General features: G+C 42.0%; 1 protein-coding gene across 2 annotated transcripts in view; it reads left to right on the plus strand.

Moving 5' to 3' along the window:
• sez6a (seizure related 6 homolog a) overlaps window positions 1-18,520 on the plus strand; it is a 93,899-nt gene that overhangs the window by 50,843 nt on the left and 24,536 nt on the right. For both annotated transcript variants that reach the window (XR_009650077.1, XM_060895203.1), the window contains exon 4: window positions 9,943-10,135. Coding sequence is in view for 1 of the 2 variants with exons in the window: in XM_060895203.1 (XP_060751186.1) it covers window positions 9,943-10,135 (193 nt within the window). In the remaining variant the exon portion in view is untranslated. The remainder of the gene's footprint in view (window positions 1-9,942; window positions 10,136-18,520) is intronic.

The following is an 18,520-nucleotide window of genomic DNA, read 5'->3' on the forward strand; positions in this document are numbered from 1 at the left end:
AAAAGTATGTGCGCAAGTGTGCGTGATGCTCCGCAGTAAACTTTTGTGCTGAGTGTTTTCCTGCCTCGAACGCAGTGCGTCTCAAATTCATCTAGATCTGGATTGATCATTCATAACGTGCTTAACTAAATTAAATAAATGACTTGTCATTACGTTAGTTAATGCCGGATACACGCTACCATCAGCTGCAATGTTCTGCTAAGCTGTCCACTGACAAAAGAAAGAGAGAAGGGGTCGTCAAATGGAGTGCCGCAGTCTGGAGGCTAGAAGTATTTCAGAGGGCCAATCTGAATACTTGAAAAAATATTGTAGCAGTAAAACACTGAACGATTCCTGCTCCTCATGTGGGATTCCCAGATGATCCCCAGTTAAACTAGAAGATATAATCTCTGTAGCAGTTCAAGGGTTTCTCCGGGGTGTCCTTCAAGAGCTGTACTGGTGGTCGCTTTGTAAGGTGCCCGTTCAAATGGTCTATTCAAAGGTTCTCCTAGATTCTCAAGATCCTTAACCCATCAGAGAGAGTAAGGCCTGCAACCCTGTGGAGGAATCTCACTTCCTCTGCCTGGTACTCATGACCTAATTCTCTTGGACACTACCCACAACTTGTGACCATGGGTGAGGATAGGGAGACGTTATTTGCTTATCCAAAGCCTTGTGAGCAACTGGACTGTTACTAATTTTAAATTGAATTTCTCTGGTACGGAGGGAAGCTAATGGAGAACAGTCAGTAATTGTGTACCTACATGGTTGGTATAACCGATAAAAGGTCAGCGAATGTAACGATAAGATCTGAACAAAGTCTGTACCTGGGAAACCGTTGATGCAGTATAACCAAGCAGGCTAAAAGTTTCCTTCCAACAGTGCTTTCTGTCATCAAACTATGCACCGTATCTCCCCCTTCGCCGTTTTCCCTCGGCTTATCAATCAACATCTTTCCGTCTGCTTGTGAATTATGTATTTTGCTGAACCATGTTCCAGGATTTTGATTGGTGACTTAATGGAACGAGCCCACGGAAAGGATTACCAGAGCCTGAGAGAAGCACACAGAGTTGTAATAAACCTTGAGAGTGATGGAGAGAAGCATTGATGCTAGAGCCCTCCAGCACACTGACAGGACATAAAGGAGGGCCGTCTGATCCTGATGAGCTTTCCGGAGTCCTGCCACCGAAGCTGAAATGAGTTTTTCCCGTGGCGTCCTCCCACCCCGAGAATTGCTTTCAGGTGACATTAATTGCTCCTCGGCCCAGCTAGGCATCATAAAGGAGAAATCGAGAGGAGACATTATTTCCCATCGGAGAAGGATGGCGGCAAGGGCACCACCAGACGTGATGAAGAGGTGAAAAGCAGATGGCTCGGCTTCAAAATATGCATATATTCAAATGAATGCGAAGCTAAACCCCGGAGCAAATTCACAAGCGGCTAGTTGGGATCCAGCTCCTTTATTCGAATGATAGGAATCTATCTTGCTTCATAATTCATGTTTCGTGAACGAGATTTGGGATGCACAAGAGCAAGTCCTGGTTTGGGAAAATATTTGTGCCGTTGGGAGAAATGCGCTGGATGAAAGGAATTCCTGAGCATTAAGCATGCCATGCCTTTGTATCATGAGGCAGTGCATGAATAAATCATATTAATCATCACTCCCCTGGCCCTTAAAGTACCATCTAGATGAGAGCTTCTCTCCAAACTGGATTTGTACTCATCAGCACTTCTAACTCACACAACCGAGTACAGCTCAGCCATTTTATTATGTGTAGTGGAAATGTGTAAAACGCACACCAGGTATGAAGAGGACAATAAGTGTTGCTTGCCCCTTGCTCAGATTTTTTTTTTGGTTCTGAATAACACGCAGGCTGATAACGGAAGTCAGATGAAGGGACACAAATGTTCAGATGAGATAAACAGGGTTACAAGTGAGTGGAAGTTCATTTTGCCCCACTCAGTTTTTCCCTCCCAGCCTGCAGCATTGTATTCACCGTCAAGCTCGGATCAAGCAGCAGGGACGTAAATCAGGTGAGTTGCCTGGGTAGCAGGATAAACGGTGTGCAGACGGCCAGGGATAAACGCGAGGCGCTAGTGCACCCTTCCCGTTGTGACTGTCAAAAATCACAATTGATACATGAAGGCAGCTGTTTCCTTAGAGACCGCCTTTACTACCGCCATGGTTACGATGGTTTCCTGTCGTATATCCATCGAGCATTTGGACACTGTAAAAATCTTTGCTCTAATGTGTGGTCCATTATGTAACGTGACGTAAAACATGCTGCTAGTTCGCTAATTAACGGCATTAGTATGTACGCTTGGAAACAAACAACTTTAGGAACATTATCTATAACTCTAACAGGTAGCTTTTTTTTGAGCAGCTACAAAGAAATAGATGAAGGGATGTGGTAGCTTAGTAGCCAAGGTGTTGTACTACTGAATTTGGTGTTCTGCTAAATGCTATAAACGTAAATGTAAGATAATCTGTATTAATAATCTGCTTGTTCCAGCTACCGGGTCTTTTGAGCTTTTTCCACACCGATGTCACAAATCAGAACCATCTGCAATTTCTAGTGTAGCCATCAACTGTCTGACGATCTGATTGAAAATTTGGGTTTGCGCTTCAGCGACACCCGTAACGGCGTCATACCGCTTCATTGTATGGAGGAGCAGCGGGAAAAAACCTCGACAGGAAAGAACCACTGCTCTGTAAATATATATAGACACACTGTAGGCAACACTACAGTCACTCAAACAGATTCAGCAAGTCTAAGGGGAAGAAAAGTTTTCCTATAGTGTTCTGTAGGTGTTACTTTTTCTCCTACAGTGTGAGGATGTACTGTAGGCTGTAGCCTGACAATCAGAAAGTACACCGTAAGCAGAACAGGATTGAAGAGTGCTGTGGAGTAAATTATCTGCCCAGCGTCTGCCTGGCCTTCTGAACGTTAGAACGGTGGAATATTTACTTTAAAGGTTTGTTTATTCTCAAGCATATGGCAAATGAAGCCTTGGCTGTGTTAGCCTTTAGTTCACCAGTGAATATTCAATTAAAAACAAGCAGGTTCATGATTGGGGGCCGTTAGTTTCCCGGTGATATTACATTCACAAATATTCATGCAGGTAAAGTGTCCTTCAACAAATTATGTGCATATTTCAGATAAACTACACGGCTTAATAAAATATCTACTGTGGCAGAAAAGTGGAGGGAGGTGGTGGAGGCGGATGTAAGGTGCCAGGCATTTTAATATGAAACAAAATGAACGACGTCAAGATTAGAAGCGTAAACACGATCTGTGAACCTACAGGCTAAAGGTGATGAGAGCAGCGCATGATGACACGTGACAAACACTGTGCAAAGAAATAAAACAAGAATATACAGTGTTGCTAACGAGATGAAATGGGACACGAGAGCGTTCTCGGTGAGGTCATGTATTATAGAAGGAGCAAATCCTCGTCTCTCTCCGAACACGTTTGCAGGATTGTTCGACAAGCTGACCGGTTGACCAAGCTGACCAGCGAGGCATGATAAAGCATTTCACATTATCAGAAACTCAAATTGGTGGAACGGCGGACAGATAGCCAGCCTCTGCCCTGAAGTGAAGAAGAAGCGTGCACACACATACACACACACACACACACACACAGGTCCACGGCAGTGTAGCAATCTGTATCTGTGTGCCATGATAAGACTTCGCCTTCACCCCTACGCACTATACTAAGCCACTGACACACACACTGCTCTAGTCATTATCCGCATATCACTGACAGGAGGAAAGTCTCGGTCTAAGCCCCGATGTTTCTCAATATAGATCACACACACACACACACACACACACACACACACACACACACACACACACACTCCACTGAACACGCTGTGTGTCATACTACACAAATATACACACAACCCACAGTTGTATCTGTACTTCCTTTTCCTCCCCAGACTTCTTTTACCTCAGCGCTATCATCCTGCTGCTTTTTAAATTCTTAACCAAAGTCAGCAGTGTCGAGTGTTCATTAAAATCCTTTCACTTGTCGAGACAACGTCTGAAGGACACGTGTCGGCCCCCGCCCGCTCCTCTTTACCGGCAGCCACGGACGGATTTTAATTGAATTCTTATTCGAGGACGTATTTCCGGTATCTCGATCACATCGTTCGTTTCCTTTAACCTCAGCGTGAATCTCTGTCGCACCCGAGCACATTTGTTTTCATGTAGAGAAAATCTGGAGCTATTTAATTAATACTGAAATCCTAGTTAGAAAAACTCGAGTAGCTGTTTGTGAAGGATGTAGGGACTAGTAACGATAAAATATGCTTCAAAGATTTAACAACAAATTTGTGGAAATTTGTGTACTCAGAATGAGGCCTTGAGCAAAGTCCTCCTACACTGGTCTAATCCCGTGTCCCACCGTAGTTTTTTTTTTCCTGCGGTCTCATTAAAGAGCAAAGCCTATGGGTTCGGTCCGTATCCTGATCCATCAATAACGCCCGTGTTTGTGCTCGGCGCTCTGCAGGTGGTCCCCTCGGTGTTTTCCGGCTGACATTCATCAACAGGAGCGCCGCACGTTCAGGCTAGCATGGTTATGATTCTTAATAATTGAGAAGAGGACAGCTGTCCCAGGCTTGTGCTGACAGGTTGTGGAGTGTGTGACAGATGACAGGCCTGCGGGGACTCGTCCTGTCCTTCGGTGCATGTGTCGGTGCTGTGTGTGTTAGATGGGACGTTCGATACCGACTCATCTTGCTTACAGGGAGGCAAATACAGCAGACAAGGACAGCAGAAGGCTCTTTCTATTTGTCTCCTGGTACACTTTTTTCCCTCCTCCTGTCTATTTTGAACAGTGATTTATGCAGCCATGTTCCGTAGCGATCATACGGCTAACATTTCAGCATAGAAACCCACACGCTTAAGATTCACCTCACACCGCTACTGTATCACACACAGCTCCCCATGTCACAGATTTGCCCCCCGGGAGCAGCATCTAAAGCCTATAACCCTTCCGTAATTGAATGTGGACACCGAGGCGAAAATAACAGTGGCCTCTGCGCAGCTCCCTCAGCACTTTCTTGGTGCTTCCTGTTACACTGTGCCGCAGCTGTGCACAGAGAGCAGCAGATTTCAGTTGAGCTTCTCATCACACCCGGGTGACAAAACACGGCTTTGTTTAAGTCGCAGTGTGTTCCCCTGGAGACACAGAGCCATCCGAGGTTCTCCGCAATAAGATTGTGTTCTGTGCTTCTGGTCTGGACTTCTGAGACATGTCTGCAGACACGTCCTGTCCTTGTGTTACATTCATTATTCTGAAGGAGAGCGATAAGACAGCAGGGGCAACCAACAAACATGTTAGGCACTGCAATTTTAAGTCAAAGTCTGCAAAATGCAAAGTTATTTCAACCCAGTGTCTCGCCATTACCACCCAGTGTCTCGCCATTAAGACCTAGTGTCTCGCCATTAAGACCCAGTGTCTCGCCATTAAGACCTAGTGTCTCGCCATTACCACTCAGTGTCTCGCCATTAAGACCCAGTGTCTCGCCATCACCACCCAGTGTCTCGCCAATAAGACCCAGTGTCTCGCCAATAAGACCCAGTGTCTCGCCAATAAGACCCAGTGTCTCGCCAATACCACCCAGTGTCTCGCCAATAAGACCCAGTGTCTCGCCAATAAGACCCAGTGTCTCGCCAATAAGACCCAGTGTCTCGCCAGTACCACCCAGTGTCTCGCCAGTACCACCCAGTGTCTCTTTTTTCCCCACTTAGTTTCTCGTTATCTCGACTTAATGCATCATTGTTGAGACACTATCTTATTTATATATGCAGTTCAGCGCTTCTGTAGCTTTTTACTTCAAACATTAAAACTATTAAAGCATCAAAATTCCTAGCTCTTGCAGACAAAACCAGACAATTCGCAAAAAAAAAAAAAAAAAATGTGTTTTCTGCTGCTACTGGAGCGTGTCGAGCTGCTAAAATACAGCGCAAGCTAGAAAGCTGAAAGTTTGTGTTTTCCTTTATTCAGGGTCTTGCTTCTGAGATGCACCAGGAGTGTGAAAGTAACCAAAAGGTTACTGTTGGTTACCTTCCCTTGTGTCTGTCACATGTTCTGTCGGTGGGGAACTCTCAAAAATACATGGACCGTTTCCTTTAAATCATGACACTGGAGAAACACCAGATAGTTTGTCATAAATGTATGTTTTCTTCTTTGTATTTGTCTGTTAAAAGTGCTGCATGCGCATTTCTGATGTGCAGTATGTGAAACATGTGGATATTATACAGGAAACATGGCAACCCTGCACGGTGGGACACAGACCCGGTTCATTAATACGATTCGAACAGACGGTGCACTGTTTGTTTGTTTATTTTTCCCCCTCTCCCTGTCAGGGATTTGTTTCAGCAGTCAGAAATATACATTGCCTTTACTGTGCTCCAAAATATAACCACATTTCTACACGGCGTTATATTTAAAGTTTGGTCCGGGATTACGTGTCTCGTGAACTTTTCGGATCTTTCGGGTATACGACAAAGCGAGCTGAAGTAAATGCGATCGAATGTTTTTTGACGGGTTTATACTGAACAACAGATTCTTGATCTGAGAAGGAACAAAAAAACAAAACAACAAAAAACCAAAAGATACTGTTGCTTTGGAACATAGGCCACGTTCACACTGCAGGTAAAAGTGGCCCAAATCCGATTTTTTTGGGGTCAAGTGACCAGGTCAGACTTCTTCAGGAGTAGTGTGAACACTCAAATCACTTCCATATGTGGTCCTGAATCAGACCCAAATCTGATTTTTTTCAATGTGGCCGCAGTGTGAACAGCCAAGGCGGATTTGATGCGACTTTTACGTCAATCTACAGACATTCGTCACAATTTTTTTTTTTTGCACCGGCGAAAACGTGACTGGTAACGTGTGTGTTAAATAAAGTGGTTACGTGAACCAGCTCATAATGTTTGCATTGAATACATCACATTATAGCATTATATGATATGTTTGCTTGCACCAGATGATACAATACTTCCTCCATAACCTCGCCAACTTTTTAGCGCAACGGCGTGCTGCGTGTGACGTCATTGTTATTGTTCGTTTGCGCATGCGGGTCAGTTCGAAACAGCAAACAGTTCACACTGGTATCTGATATAGGCCACATTTTAAAAGGTAACGTGAACAGCCAAACAAAAAAAATCAGATCTGAGCAAAATATCCGATTTGAGCATTAAGACTTGCAGTGTGAACGTGGCTATAATGAGCTGGTGGTGAACTCACTCCATCATTAGACTGGAGGTGGAGTTTCTTTTTTTCCCAGAAAGTTTCACAAGGTGTCTGGTTCAGGAGTCCAAAAAAAAACACCACAACACTAAACCTTTCCTAATTCAGGTTTAAATCACACACATTAACAGCTAAAAGTGTTTTAAGTATCTCGAGTATCTCCAGCTACATATAATGGCTATAGATTGTGAGGTTTTGCTCATGACGTGACTTCTGAATTTAATTTGCTTGCGTCACACCGTCATCTGTCTGAATCTTACACGGGCTCTAATAATGTAGGCCAGAGAGGGTTAAATTCACACTTCAGCGCCACAGCAGATGGACCTGGAGAAGCTTCTGGAGCACTAATCTATATTTAGAGCACTAGACCTGTTTTGCTTCTCTATTAAAGTAATCTTCAGAGCGCAGGCTGCTGAGTCGAAACCAGCATCCGGTGTCCTTCAGACACATGCAGCTGGGATACGAAGCTGGGATACGAGCGTGAAACAGCCGGCATCGAATAACAACACTGAAGGACAGAGAAAGGGAGAGAGAGAGAGAGAAAGAACGCAGGACGAGATTGAAGTGCACTTGTTTTGCATTCAGTTGTGGCCTGTGAGATAATCAGCAAATGGTTTTCCTCACAATGACGAAGCGGAACATAAAGAGCCGCAGTGTTTTTCCTCTCGCTGACTCTCTCCCTCTCTCGTATTGTCTCCCGCTCGCTTTTTATTCGTAACCAAAATGCACTTTTTTTTTTTTTTTTTAACCAGGAAACGTGTGTTTTTTATATAAATATATAAATAAATAAATAAATAAATAAAAAAAGAGTTTGGGGAGTTTAACACGAGCTACGACCAACAAACATGCTGAAGCGATGGTCCTTTTGTGTTTTAGTCTTTAAATGACTACATAACTAGTCACGTAGCTGAAGGTCACTGACTAGCCTAAACAATTTTGCTAATTCAGATTTTTCTTCACCCATGTGCAAATAGGCACCATGTTAATTTAACCATGTACAAGGATTCTTTTTCTATTCATTCTAATTGAAAAAATGTGCGGCTGTGAGAGGGGCAACAGCTAAATCCACATCCATCCGGTATAACGTCCAGCCGTGTACATCCGCATCCATGAACCTGGTTCACGTGCTGAAACATTTGCGATGCTAACATTTGCAGCTCCACGTGTTGGAACGCTAATCCAAGAAGAGGCAGCTTGGAGACTTGAAAGCAGATTGAACCCATAAAGAGGAACCATTGATCAGGGGGCGTGGTCAGGGTGGAGCCAGAGCAAAAAAAAATGTATAGTATGTTCTATAGTCTGTACTTTCACTACAACATGCTGTAAATAAGAAAAACTCTGGACAGCTTTTTTTGGAAAAAAAAAAAAAGAGACTTTTCTCCGATTACTGTTCTGCTTGTCGTTATTATGAAGTGTAAGACGACGTGAGGTTCCTCGACGTGGGTCTGTTCTCTGGTGGCTGGTTCCGTCAGTGTGGTCAGATTCGTTTAAGCTCTTCGTTGTAGCTGAGCATGTTCCCTCGCTGTGTTCCCTCGCTGTGTTCCCTCGCTCTGACACTTCCATTACCTGAGAGAGGAGGGTCCTGCCCTCAGCAAGGCCTCCACATCCCACTCGCTAATGGAACTCCCTCGCTACAAATCTCCTCGATCCCAGCACTGAGCGCTGCAATAATTATAGCGCTGACCTTTTTCTGCGGCGCAGGAGTGTTTTCTTCCTGACGTGTTCTCGTTAAACGACGCTGAACTTTTAGTCATGATTCAGTTTAAATATGAAATGACTTTTGGGATACAAAATGTTAGAGTTTTATGGAAATGTTGATGTTTATGTCCTCAAAACTTTCTCTGGGTGTAAAAACCTACTTATCTCATCAGTAACAACCAATAAATCTATTAAATCCCAGACTACTAATCTGTCCAGTACTGGTACAGTAAGGTAGAAAATTTAGTGAATGCATTAAATGAATATTAAAAGTGAAAAATAATCTACTATTTAATTGTTGTAAAAAAAAATAATAAATAAATAAATAAATTTCTAAGATACCATCAATCCATCACCTGACGGAGCACATTTTACTGTACAGAAAACAAATGAGACAAGCAGAGATAGAAATAAAGAGATAAAGAGGTAGATTTTTAAAGATATTCTGTTTTTTTTTTTTCCTTTTTTTAATATTTGAGGAATTCAGGTAAATAAGTATCTTTTTCTATTTTTTTTTCCCAACACAAAAAAATAAATAAATAAGCAAACAAACATTTGGACCTGTTGAATAAATTCCTTTAGCCATCTCGGAAAGCTCCCATAAACAAACACATTACTGCCCTTAACCAAACGATGAATTAAAGTTCAATAAAAATTTCAGGGTTTTTCAGGAGAAAGAATATTACAGATAAAGGAAGAAAAAGAAGTGTATGACTAAAGCTTTATCAGTTAGGAGAATAAAAAAGTGGTAATGCGCCTCCTAGAGGCTGAAACTTTAATGGATTTGGATGATGAATGACATGAAATCGATCACGTTGTAATAGAAATGAGACGAGCTGAAGTCTGAATTGTGGCTGTTGAGAACACTAGAGGAGAAGGAGCACGCTCTACGTTCTGTCTAAATATTCCACCAAGATGCCACCATGATACGAGCTGCTTTCTCAGCCTCATCTTCGTGGTTGCTGAGCTTTCTCTCTGTATGATGTTCTTCATCTGCAGGTGCTGAACGTGACGCTGGAGGAAGGTGAGAACGTGGTGCTGGAAGACCTAGGTGGCCTTGAGCCCTCCATCCTGGCCAACAAGTCAGGGCTGATGAGAGGGCTAGTGTTAAAAAGCTCCAGCAATCAGATCTCCATCTGCTTTACCAGCCGGAAGCAGCCGAGACCGGGATCACTGCTGCTGCGCTACAGAGGTGAGACTTTCTCAAGAACGCTCCAATGCGCTGGTTCTGGTGTGGTAAAGTAGCGTTACGTCATGTCACAAAGATCTCACCAGCAGTTTACATTTCTTTCCCAAATGTGGTGATTAGCTGTAACGCCTGAAGTGAGCAATACAGTGTTGCTAATACTAAACTTAGCCATTGACTGTGTGTGTGAGGTCTGACTTGTCTTCGTTTCACATTTAATGTAAACAATCAATAGAGGGAAAGACTCATAACTATCATTTCATCTCATCCCTGTTGTACACCTCATTCATATTTAGAAAAAAAAATGACTGGAAGGTGTTCAGAGTTTGTCGATGCCTTGTGTGTGTGTTTAGCTAGCAGCAAAGCTTGCACCAAGTCTGGCAAGAATCAAGCAAAATTTTTCAACACTTGTTCCTGACTGACTGCTGTGTATAAAAACAGCACAGCAGCCATTTTCTTTAAAACAAGTTCTTTAAAGCGCATAGAGAGGCAACGAGCACCAGAGACCTGAGAAAAACAGCTATGACTGTTGAAGTGCACCATAACAATTACAAGCCAGAGGCAGAGGGTCTTTATGTCGGCTAATCCAATCATCACGCTCAGCTCCGTCCACGGTGGGAGGCGGATGATGAGTAGCACACGGGGGCATGAGGAATATCCGTGTTCGAGGTCAGACACGCAGATGAGAGGCGAAAATCACAAGATGGGGAACATGCCGATGCCCAGCAAAAAAAAAAAAACGTTAAAGAATGCAATGTTTTGTTAGGGTTGGGAGGGAATTTTAGGGGACGGGGTGAGGTTCTGTGTTGGGGATGGATTAGAGAGCAGGATTAGGGGAGGGGTCCAAGTTAGGGTTGGGTTTATGGGCGTGTTATGGTATGTGTTGGGAGGGGTTAGCGTTAGGATAGGGCTTATGGGGTGGAGTTAGGCTGAGGGGAGGGTTTATGGGCGGAGTCATTGTATGTGTTGGGAGGGGTTAGCGTTAGGAGAGTGCTTATGGGGTGGAGTTAGGGTGAGGGGAGGGTTTACGGGCGGAGTCATGGTATGTGATGGGAGGGGTTAGCATTAGGAGAGAGCTTAGGGGTGGAGTTAGGGTGGGGGGAGGGTTTATGGGCAGAGTCATGGTATGTGTTGGGAGGGGTTTGCGTAAGGAGAGAGCTTATGGGGTGGAGTTAGGGTGGGGGGAGGGTTTATAGGGCATGTTAGAGAGGGGTTATGGGGCAGGGTTTAGTTTATAAGACAAGGTTAAAGCCGGGTTTGAATTAAGACTCACAGCTTAATTTACATAAAGCTGAATGAATTCTATCCACATACCAATGACTTATTTCTCATTGAAGTAACTTAATTAGAATAACAAATATTAAAGTAACATTAAAGATGTGTAAAGGAGGTCTAGATGCTTAAATACTCTAAATGTACAGAGTAAAATGTCTGGTTTTAATTAAAAGTACAAGGCAGGACGGGACAGGCCGCGGCCCGCTGGGGTTCGAGAAAGGACAAAACGCTTCTGGTGTTCGACTCGTGTTCCAGCTGCATGCTGACGGCTCCCGACACGTGTAAACACACACAGCTCATGTCAGCGAGAGGCGTGTGTCATTTACCAGCCGTAATTACATGGGAGAAGAACTGTGCTAATAGACATTTCCAGAGCAGTCCGATCTGCACTGCTGTTCCTCATAACACCAGAGAGAGAGAGAGAGAGAGAGAGAGAGAGAGAGCGCAAAGTGAGAGAAAGTAATAACCCGGTGCACAACTAAATTCTATTGTTTCCAGAAACTAATGAAGTATGACAGGCTCACGTTCTTACATGTCTCTAATGTGCCTGTTGAATAAGACGCCGCTCTCTTGCTCCTGCTCTTTCTCTCCATCTCGTGTGCTCTCTTTGTTGTTCTCTCTTCCATTCTTCAGTGTCTGTAGTCTCTGATAACAATGTGCAGTCATTACACACACACACACACACACACACACACACACTCTCTCTCTCTCTCTCTCTCTCTCTCTCTCGCTCGCAATTCATTACTTCAATTATATTGTCCTAAAAATTTATTTAAAAAAATTCTAGATGGCGAAATCCACTGATTACTATTATGTTGAGTTCGTAATGCCTTGATTTCAGTCTTTTTACTTAATCTCTGTAAGATCAGAGAAGAAGCTCCTTAAAAACACGAAAGACCCTTTTTTTTTTTTTTTGAATAATTGAGTCTTGCCCACGGTGCGTAAAAACAGATGTTAAAAACAAGCAGTGAAAAGTTAAGTGTGTGCTTCAGATTTCTTTTTCACAACAGTGTAACGGTAGATCAGCTGCGTGAATGATTTCAAAACTGTGGAACAACGATTCGTTTGTTGATTCGTTCGTTGTAATAAACAGCACAAGCTAAGAAAAGTGTTTTTGGGATCAACTGAACGTCCACTGGGATGTAACCGGGATGCTTAGACACTCCACACGGTGAATAGCTAAGCGTCTGGTCTAAAGCTCATCCACTCTTAAGCGTCACTTTTGCTTTTCAAACCTTACTGCTTACTCACAGCTGCACAGTGTCCACATGAACACCGGAGTGACACCACTACAAGTCAAAGCAGGCCTGTGTTACACTGCATTAAGCTCCTTATAAGCTCCTTTATAAGAACGTGGCTCGGATTCGTTTTGCCGAGTTACCCCCCCACGGACGCGTAAAAATAAAGCCGTTAACGTGAGCGAACGCGTGAGTTTGCATTAGAGAGATGCATTACGGGTCGCGCGTGCTCATCGGGAGAGCGCCGCAGGAGGTGATGAGATGACTGCGTGCTCATCACTCGCTTTTAAGAGTTCATTTATCGGTTATTATGGAGAACGAAGGGCGAGATTTAATTCAGATACAGCACTGTGAAGCACTTGGTTTTGTGCAGGATTCTGCCAGAACATCAACTCAGGACATTTATCTCTGTACATGGTGTGTGTTTTAGAATCGACTCATTCAGAAACCAAATAGCAGCAGTGAGATGTTACCTCACATGGTGTACACTCAAAAAGCTCCTCGAGGGCTCTCTGGACGAGGAACTCAGACCTTTTTCTTCCTAAGCTGATACTCAAAAAGCTCTGTATAATATTCATTCATTATATATATAATCTCTACGTCACTTATCACGGTTAAATAACTAGGTAGTTGCAAACAACAAAAAAATAAATAACCGCTGCAGTGTCTATTTTTTTGAAGCTCGGCGGCAAACTTAACACTTCAGAGCGAAATTGAACACAGTGTTAGACACACTAAGCACCTGAATACAGGGTCTAGCACCTAACCAACATTTCATACACAATCCTACAAGAAGCAGCTACAAGAATGAAGAACTCTAGTCAACCTCTATTTATTTACATATCTGTTAGAGAGAGAGAGAGAGAGAGAGAGAGCGCGCGCAGGGCAAGATTTCATGCTGCCATGGTTCATAACTGTACTTATTCAGAGTGAGTGAATGTGAGTCAGTGTGTCTGGACATGAAGCAGTGATTATGCGGAGTATGAAATTCGGCCGTGGTCTATCAGACGTGGAAATTCATCAGCAGAAATGAACAAGATCAGAAGAAGCTCATGGCCGAATTTCAGAGGAAATGAACTACTCTAATGTTCTTCGTTTTCAATTCATTTCATCTTTACAGCCAATAAGGTAGTTTTCATTTTTCTGAACTGTTCATCAGGCACAGCATCCGGTTGTTTCTGATGAACACTAGCAGCCTTTAAACTGAAAAAAAAAAAAAAATTACTAGAAGCATTGGTCATATTGTGCAAGTTTACACTAACTGCAATAAGCCATGTAGGACACTGATGATGATGATGATGATGATGATGATGATGAGTTAATTCTGCACAGATTCATCACCACGTTAGTGTCATCAACATGCATACAAATTCTAGTTCCTAGTAACAGAAACAGTGTTTGTGATTTAGGAAATTTCAATTACAGAAAGCAGAATTGCAAAAAAATTCAATTTGTAGAAATCTGAGCTGTAGAAATTGCTGAGATTTAAAAGATTTGCTCTGGAGAATTTTGGGTTGGGGGAAATTTAAGGTACAGAAATGTGAATTGTACACATGTGAACATTTCAAGAATCAACCTTTTTAACCTGAATGGAAGTCCAATACAGTTAGGAAAAAAGAAAAAAAAGAGTCGCCAAATTTAGTCGTACTGTCTCGTCTTATAACTGTATGCAGAAGGTTTCAGGACGAGCGCAGGTCTATGTCGCGGTCTGCAGAGAGATGGAGCTCAACAGTGTGTAATTAATATCTGTACATCAGCAGCTCTTAGAGGAGTGACAGCAAAATGATTACTACAGTGCTGAGCTTAAGAACCTGGGCTGCTGAGGTGTGTGTGTGTGTGTGTGTGTCGTATTTCCTTCACAGTTATTAGATGTTCAGTACACTAGATTGAACCTGATTGCACAGTCATATAATCGCAGCGATCAGGCTATAGAGCGTGGAAGTGGCTTATTACATTTGTGACAGATAAGGGACATTACAGTCTGTACAATTCATTCCTCACTGGCCAGTGCTGCTTCTTCTTCATATTAGAATGCACCATTTCCACACACAAACAATTTAATACAATCTAATTGCTTGTGATTTTCCTTGCAGGTGATTAACAATGGAATTAAATCCCCGCTGCGATAGGCAATTTTATTCTCTGTAACCCCGTGCATCCAGAGCATGAGCATGTCATCGCCCATTTCATTTCACCCGCAAGCACTTTCACATGGTTTGGAATGTTAAATTCGGTGAAAAACAATTAAAGGGATTCTGCATTTAAAACCAGGGGGAGAAAAAAAATTCTTATGGGATTAAAGCACTTTCACCTGCATGTCATCAGGATGTTGGTGTAAAAACAACTACAAATCAAATCGATAAAATCCAAGCAGATGGATTCAGTATTTTTAGGCCATATTTGTTAAGCAAAAAATAAATAAATAGTGTTGAAATTCAGCATGAAGCGAACAAAAGCAAGCCATTTATTACTGTGTTAGCACATTTTGGGTGAATAAGTGAAGATTTTACAACTCGTTTACACTCTCATGAACATTTTAAGCCGTTTTTAGACATTTCTATGCAAAACAACAACAGCAAAGCAAAGTATTTCAGTGTGGATGAGAGAAAACTACAAGGACCACGTCAATACCTCTGGATTATAGAACAAGCACAAGGGTCACGTGATGCGCATCTGGTGATGCACATCTGTTTCCTTCCCAGAATAAAAAGCATTAATAATTTGTAAGCAGTTTCTCCCTGTTATGGTCAGTACATCCATCTAAGCAGAGCAGAAAACAAGTAACATCATCCACGGCACCGTGGTGCACGAACAAGCCGTTAAACAAGCCGTTAAACAAGCGAATAGAGGATCTGAACCCAATTACTCACTCATTTTGAGTCGGTGCTTTGAATCCAAATCCAGTTCTCGAGCCGATCCAGTTCCTCTTTTTCCCTCCATCCTAATTAGCTTCTGCGTTGGAAACCTGCTGCCCTGTTAGAAAGGAACACAAAGGGATATAATTGGACCTCATTAATGGACTTTAAATCACTTTAGACGCAAACTGTGGGGTATAAAGCACATTTCACAGACTTCTAGACAATTGTTTTACCTTCCAAATGCCACAAAATTAGCCAAATAAATAAATCCTGAGGTAAACATTTCAGTTGTACTGAAAACTGTTAGCATTAGCTACATTTATTTGGCTTAAACGGTTGAACTGTATATTTTAACTGTTTTTAAGAATGGGGACTGTTTCTATTCATTTATTTATTTATTTATTTGTTTGTTTGTTTGTATTTAAACACTTTATTTTTCAAGACAAAATTTTGTTAAAGGACAAAATTTCCCAACTAGCAAACAAAATAAAGAGAGACACCATCTATCTGTATTATTATTATTATTATTATTATTATTATTGTTATAATACCAAAACAAGTAAACCTTGCGGTTTTTTTTAAAGGTTTCTAGGTTTGTTTTTTACACGTTAAAAGTTTAACCTAAAAGTAAACTTACAATTCCAGAATTTTCCAGGAGGAGGATTTGGTTTGGTGTCGAATCTTCGAATGAATGCGTGTTGTTTTCAATCCATAGTAACCCATGGTTACAATCAGCATCTTTCAAAAGTTGTCTTTCAAACGTAAATTGTTGTTTTTTTAAATCGTTGTCATCGTTACAAAGCCACAATACACCTGAGGTACTGAGGTAGCTCCGCCCCCTGGGACTGGGTTTGTAGTCCGTTCCGTCGCTAAGGATTCTGGGTAATGTATTTTTTGTTTGTATATGAAGTAGTTGACACAGAAAAACAAAAATGTTCCCAAGCCACATATCAGATTAAAAGAAGTAAACGCTTTCTATAGCAGAATATATTCCATGGGGTTTATAACAGAATTGATTCCATGGGGTTTTGTTTTGTGTTTCGTGTCTTTTCTTTGACACAAAGCTATGACTCTGGTGGTGTTGGATTTAACAGCAGTGGTGTTGAGGAGAAAAGACAACAGTTAAAGGGATCCTGTGGAGTGCTCTGTACCCAGGTGTGAAAAATACAAAGAATTCATTCATCATTCATTTCCCTTCCTTTTTTCCCCATTGGGAGTTGCAGTGGCAACAAGCTGAGTAGCTTCTCTTCAGTCTCCTGAATCCCCAGCCACAAATTCCAGCTCCTATTTGGGGATCCCCAGATGTTCTGTAGCCAGCTGTGAGACATCATCTCTGCAGCCAGTCCTGGGTCTGCCCTCGGGCTACGTGTCCAGTACAAGAAGTGTCCGTACTGGTCTCCGTATAAAGAGTTTTTTTTATCCACTGTTTCTTAAAAAAAAACAAAAAAAAAACAAGATGCTAATCAGTTAATGACTGATATGAAAATAGTTAATGACTAAAATAAAGTTAATGTGTAAAAACAACCATCTTTTATTAGGTGTGTTGACTCTTATTTTAAGAACAGCTCATCTTCTGCATACATGAAAAAAAAAAGGAAAACAGTTAGAAAAATGATTCAACTAAGATATTTACATTCTGGACAATGTCTGTATGATACATGAGACGGAAACAGCGTTAAGAGATAAGAGATATTGCAGAGGATAAATGATTTACGAGGTGGCGATAAAGAAATGCATATGCACCGTGCTGAACTTGTTTCTAGTCAAAAGATTGAAGAGTCAAAATAAGTTTCTCAAATTGTTTAGGAGATTCCTGGCCATGAGCTTCCTTAGTAGTCAAACCTGCTTAACAGAGTAAGCTATAACCAAAAGTTTGAACATTATTTGATCTTAAGTCTCATTAATGTTGATGCACAGGTATGAATTTACTTCTAAAACACAGTTTTTCTTTGGGAATCTGTTCAAAAGTATCAAAAGAAAATGGAGCCAGTTTCCTCCTGTAGAAGCGACAGACAGACAGACAGACAGACAGAGAGAGAGAGACAGACAGACAGACGGACATGGAGAGTGTTCAGTGCTGTCATCAAGGCTACTTTAAAAGAATCTGAAATATAAGATGATTTTGATCCGGTCCCAGATGGATTCAAGCAGTTTGAGATTGTGGCATGTCACGAATGAGGCAGTGTGAGATGGAGATGAATCTGACAGCGAGCGATTACAGTGAAATGAGCTTTATGCGGCGCATCAGTGACACGCTGACAGCAACAAATACGAATCAGCCTTTGATACAGCTGCAACATGTTTGTTGAAAAGGTTTGGAAATAGCCTAATCACTGAAACGCGCCTACTTTGCCTGTACTGGGAAAACCATTAGACTTTGACGATGTTTGCTATCCGGCTGAACGCGGACGTGCCTCAGAGTTTCCATTACTGACACTTCACAGAGTCCACGAAAGCGTTCTGATCAATCACTTCAAAAACATTACATCAAGCCCTGAGTGTGTCAGTGACTCCACACGCCTGCTACAAGCAACTGGGAGCTCGTTGGGATTTTTCATTCCTTCTTTCTTTCTTACTTTCTTTCTTTTTTTTAATAACAGAGCAGATGTTGCATTTTATTGTTGGATTTTTGTTAAATGAAAGAACTATGAACATGACAGAAGGTGCGTGCTCTCATATACAGCCCTGCATCTGGAAAGCTACAGGAGGCTGATTGCCACATCACACATCATATCACACCTTCAAGAAATCCAGATTCTACTCAAACTGGGAAATCAACAGGAAAACAATTCGTTTGCATGCCGGTACATGATTGGCTCTCGTATTTTATCGTGTGTTACACCACAGTTCTCATTTCAGCTCTGACAGGAATTCCAGCTTCAAGACAAACCACAGATTTGTATTAATGCATATGTTATGGGATTGTTTCTATAGTAACAACATACATGGTGTTTTCACATCAACCTATTGTGTAATAGTTAATGTGGAAAAGAGAAAGAAAATAAAAGAGAGAGAGAGAG

The sequence above is a fragment of the Tachysurus vachellii genome, chromosome 20 (genome assembly GCF_030014155.1).
Source record: "Tachysurus vachellii isolate PV-2020 chromosome 20, HZAU_Pvac_v1, whole genome shotgun sequence".
Classification (NCBI taxonomy): domain Eukaryota; kingdom Metazoa; phylum Chordata; class Actinopteri; order Siluriformes; family Bagridae; genus Tachysurus; species Tachysurus vachellii.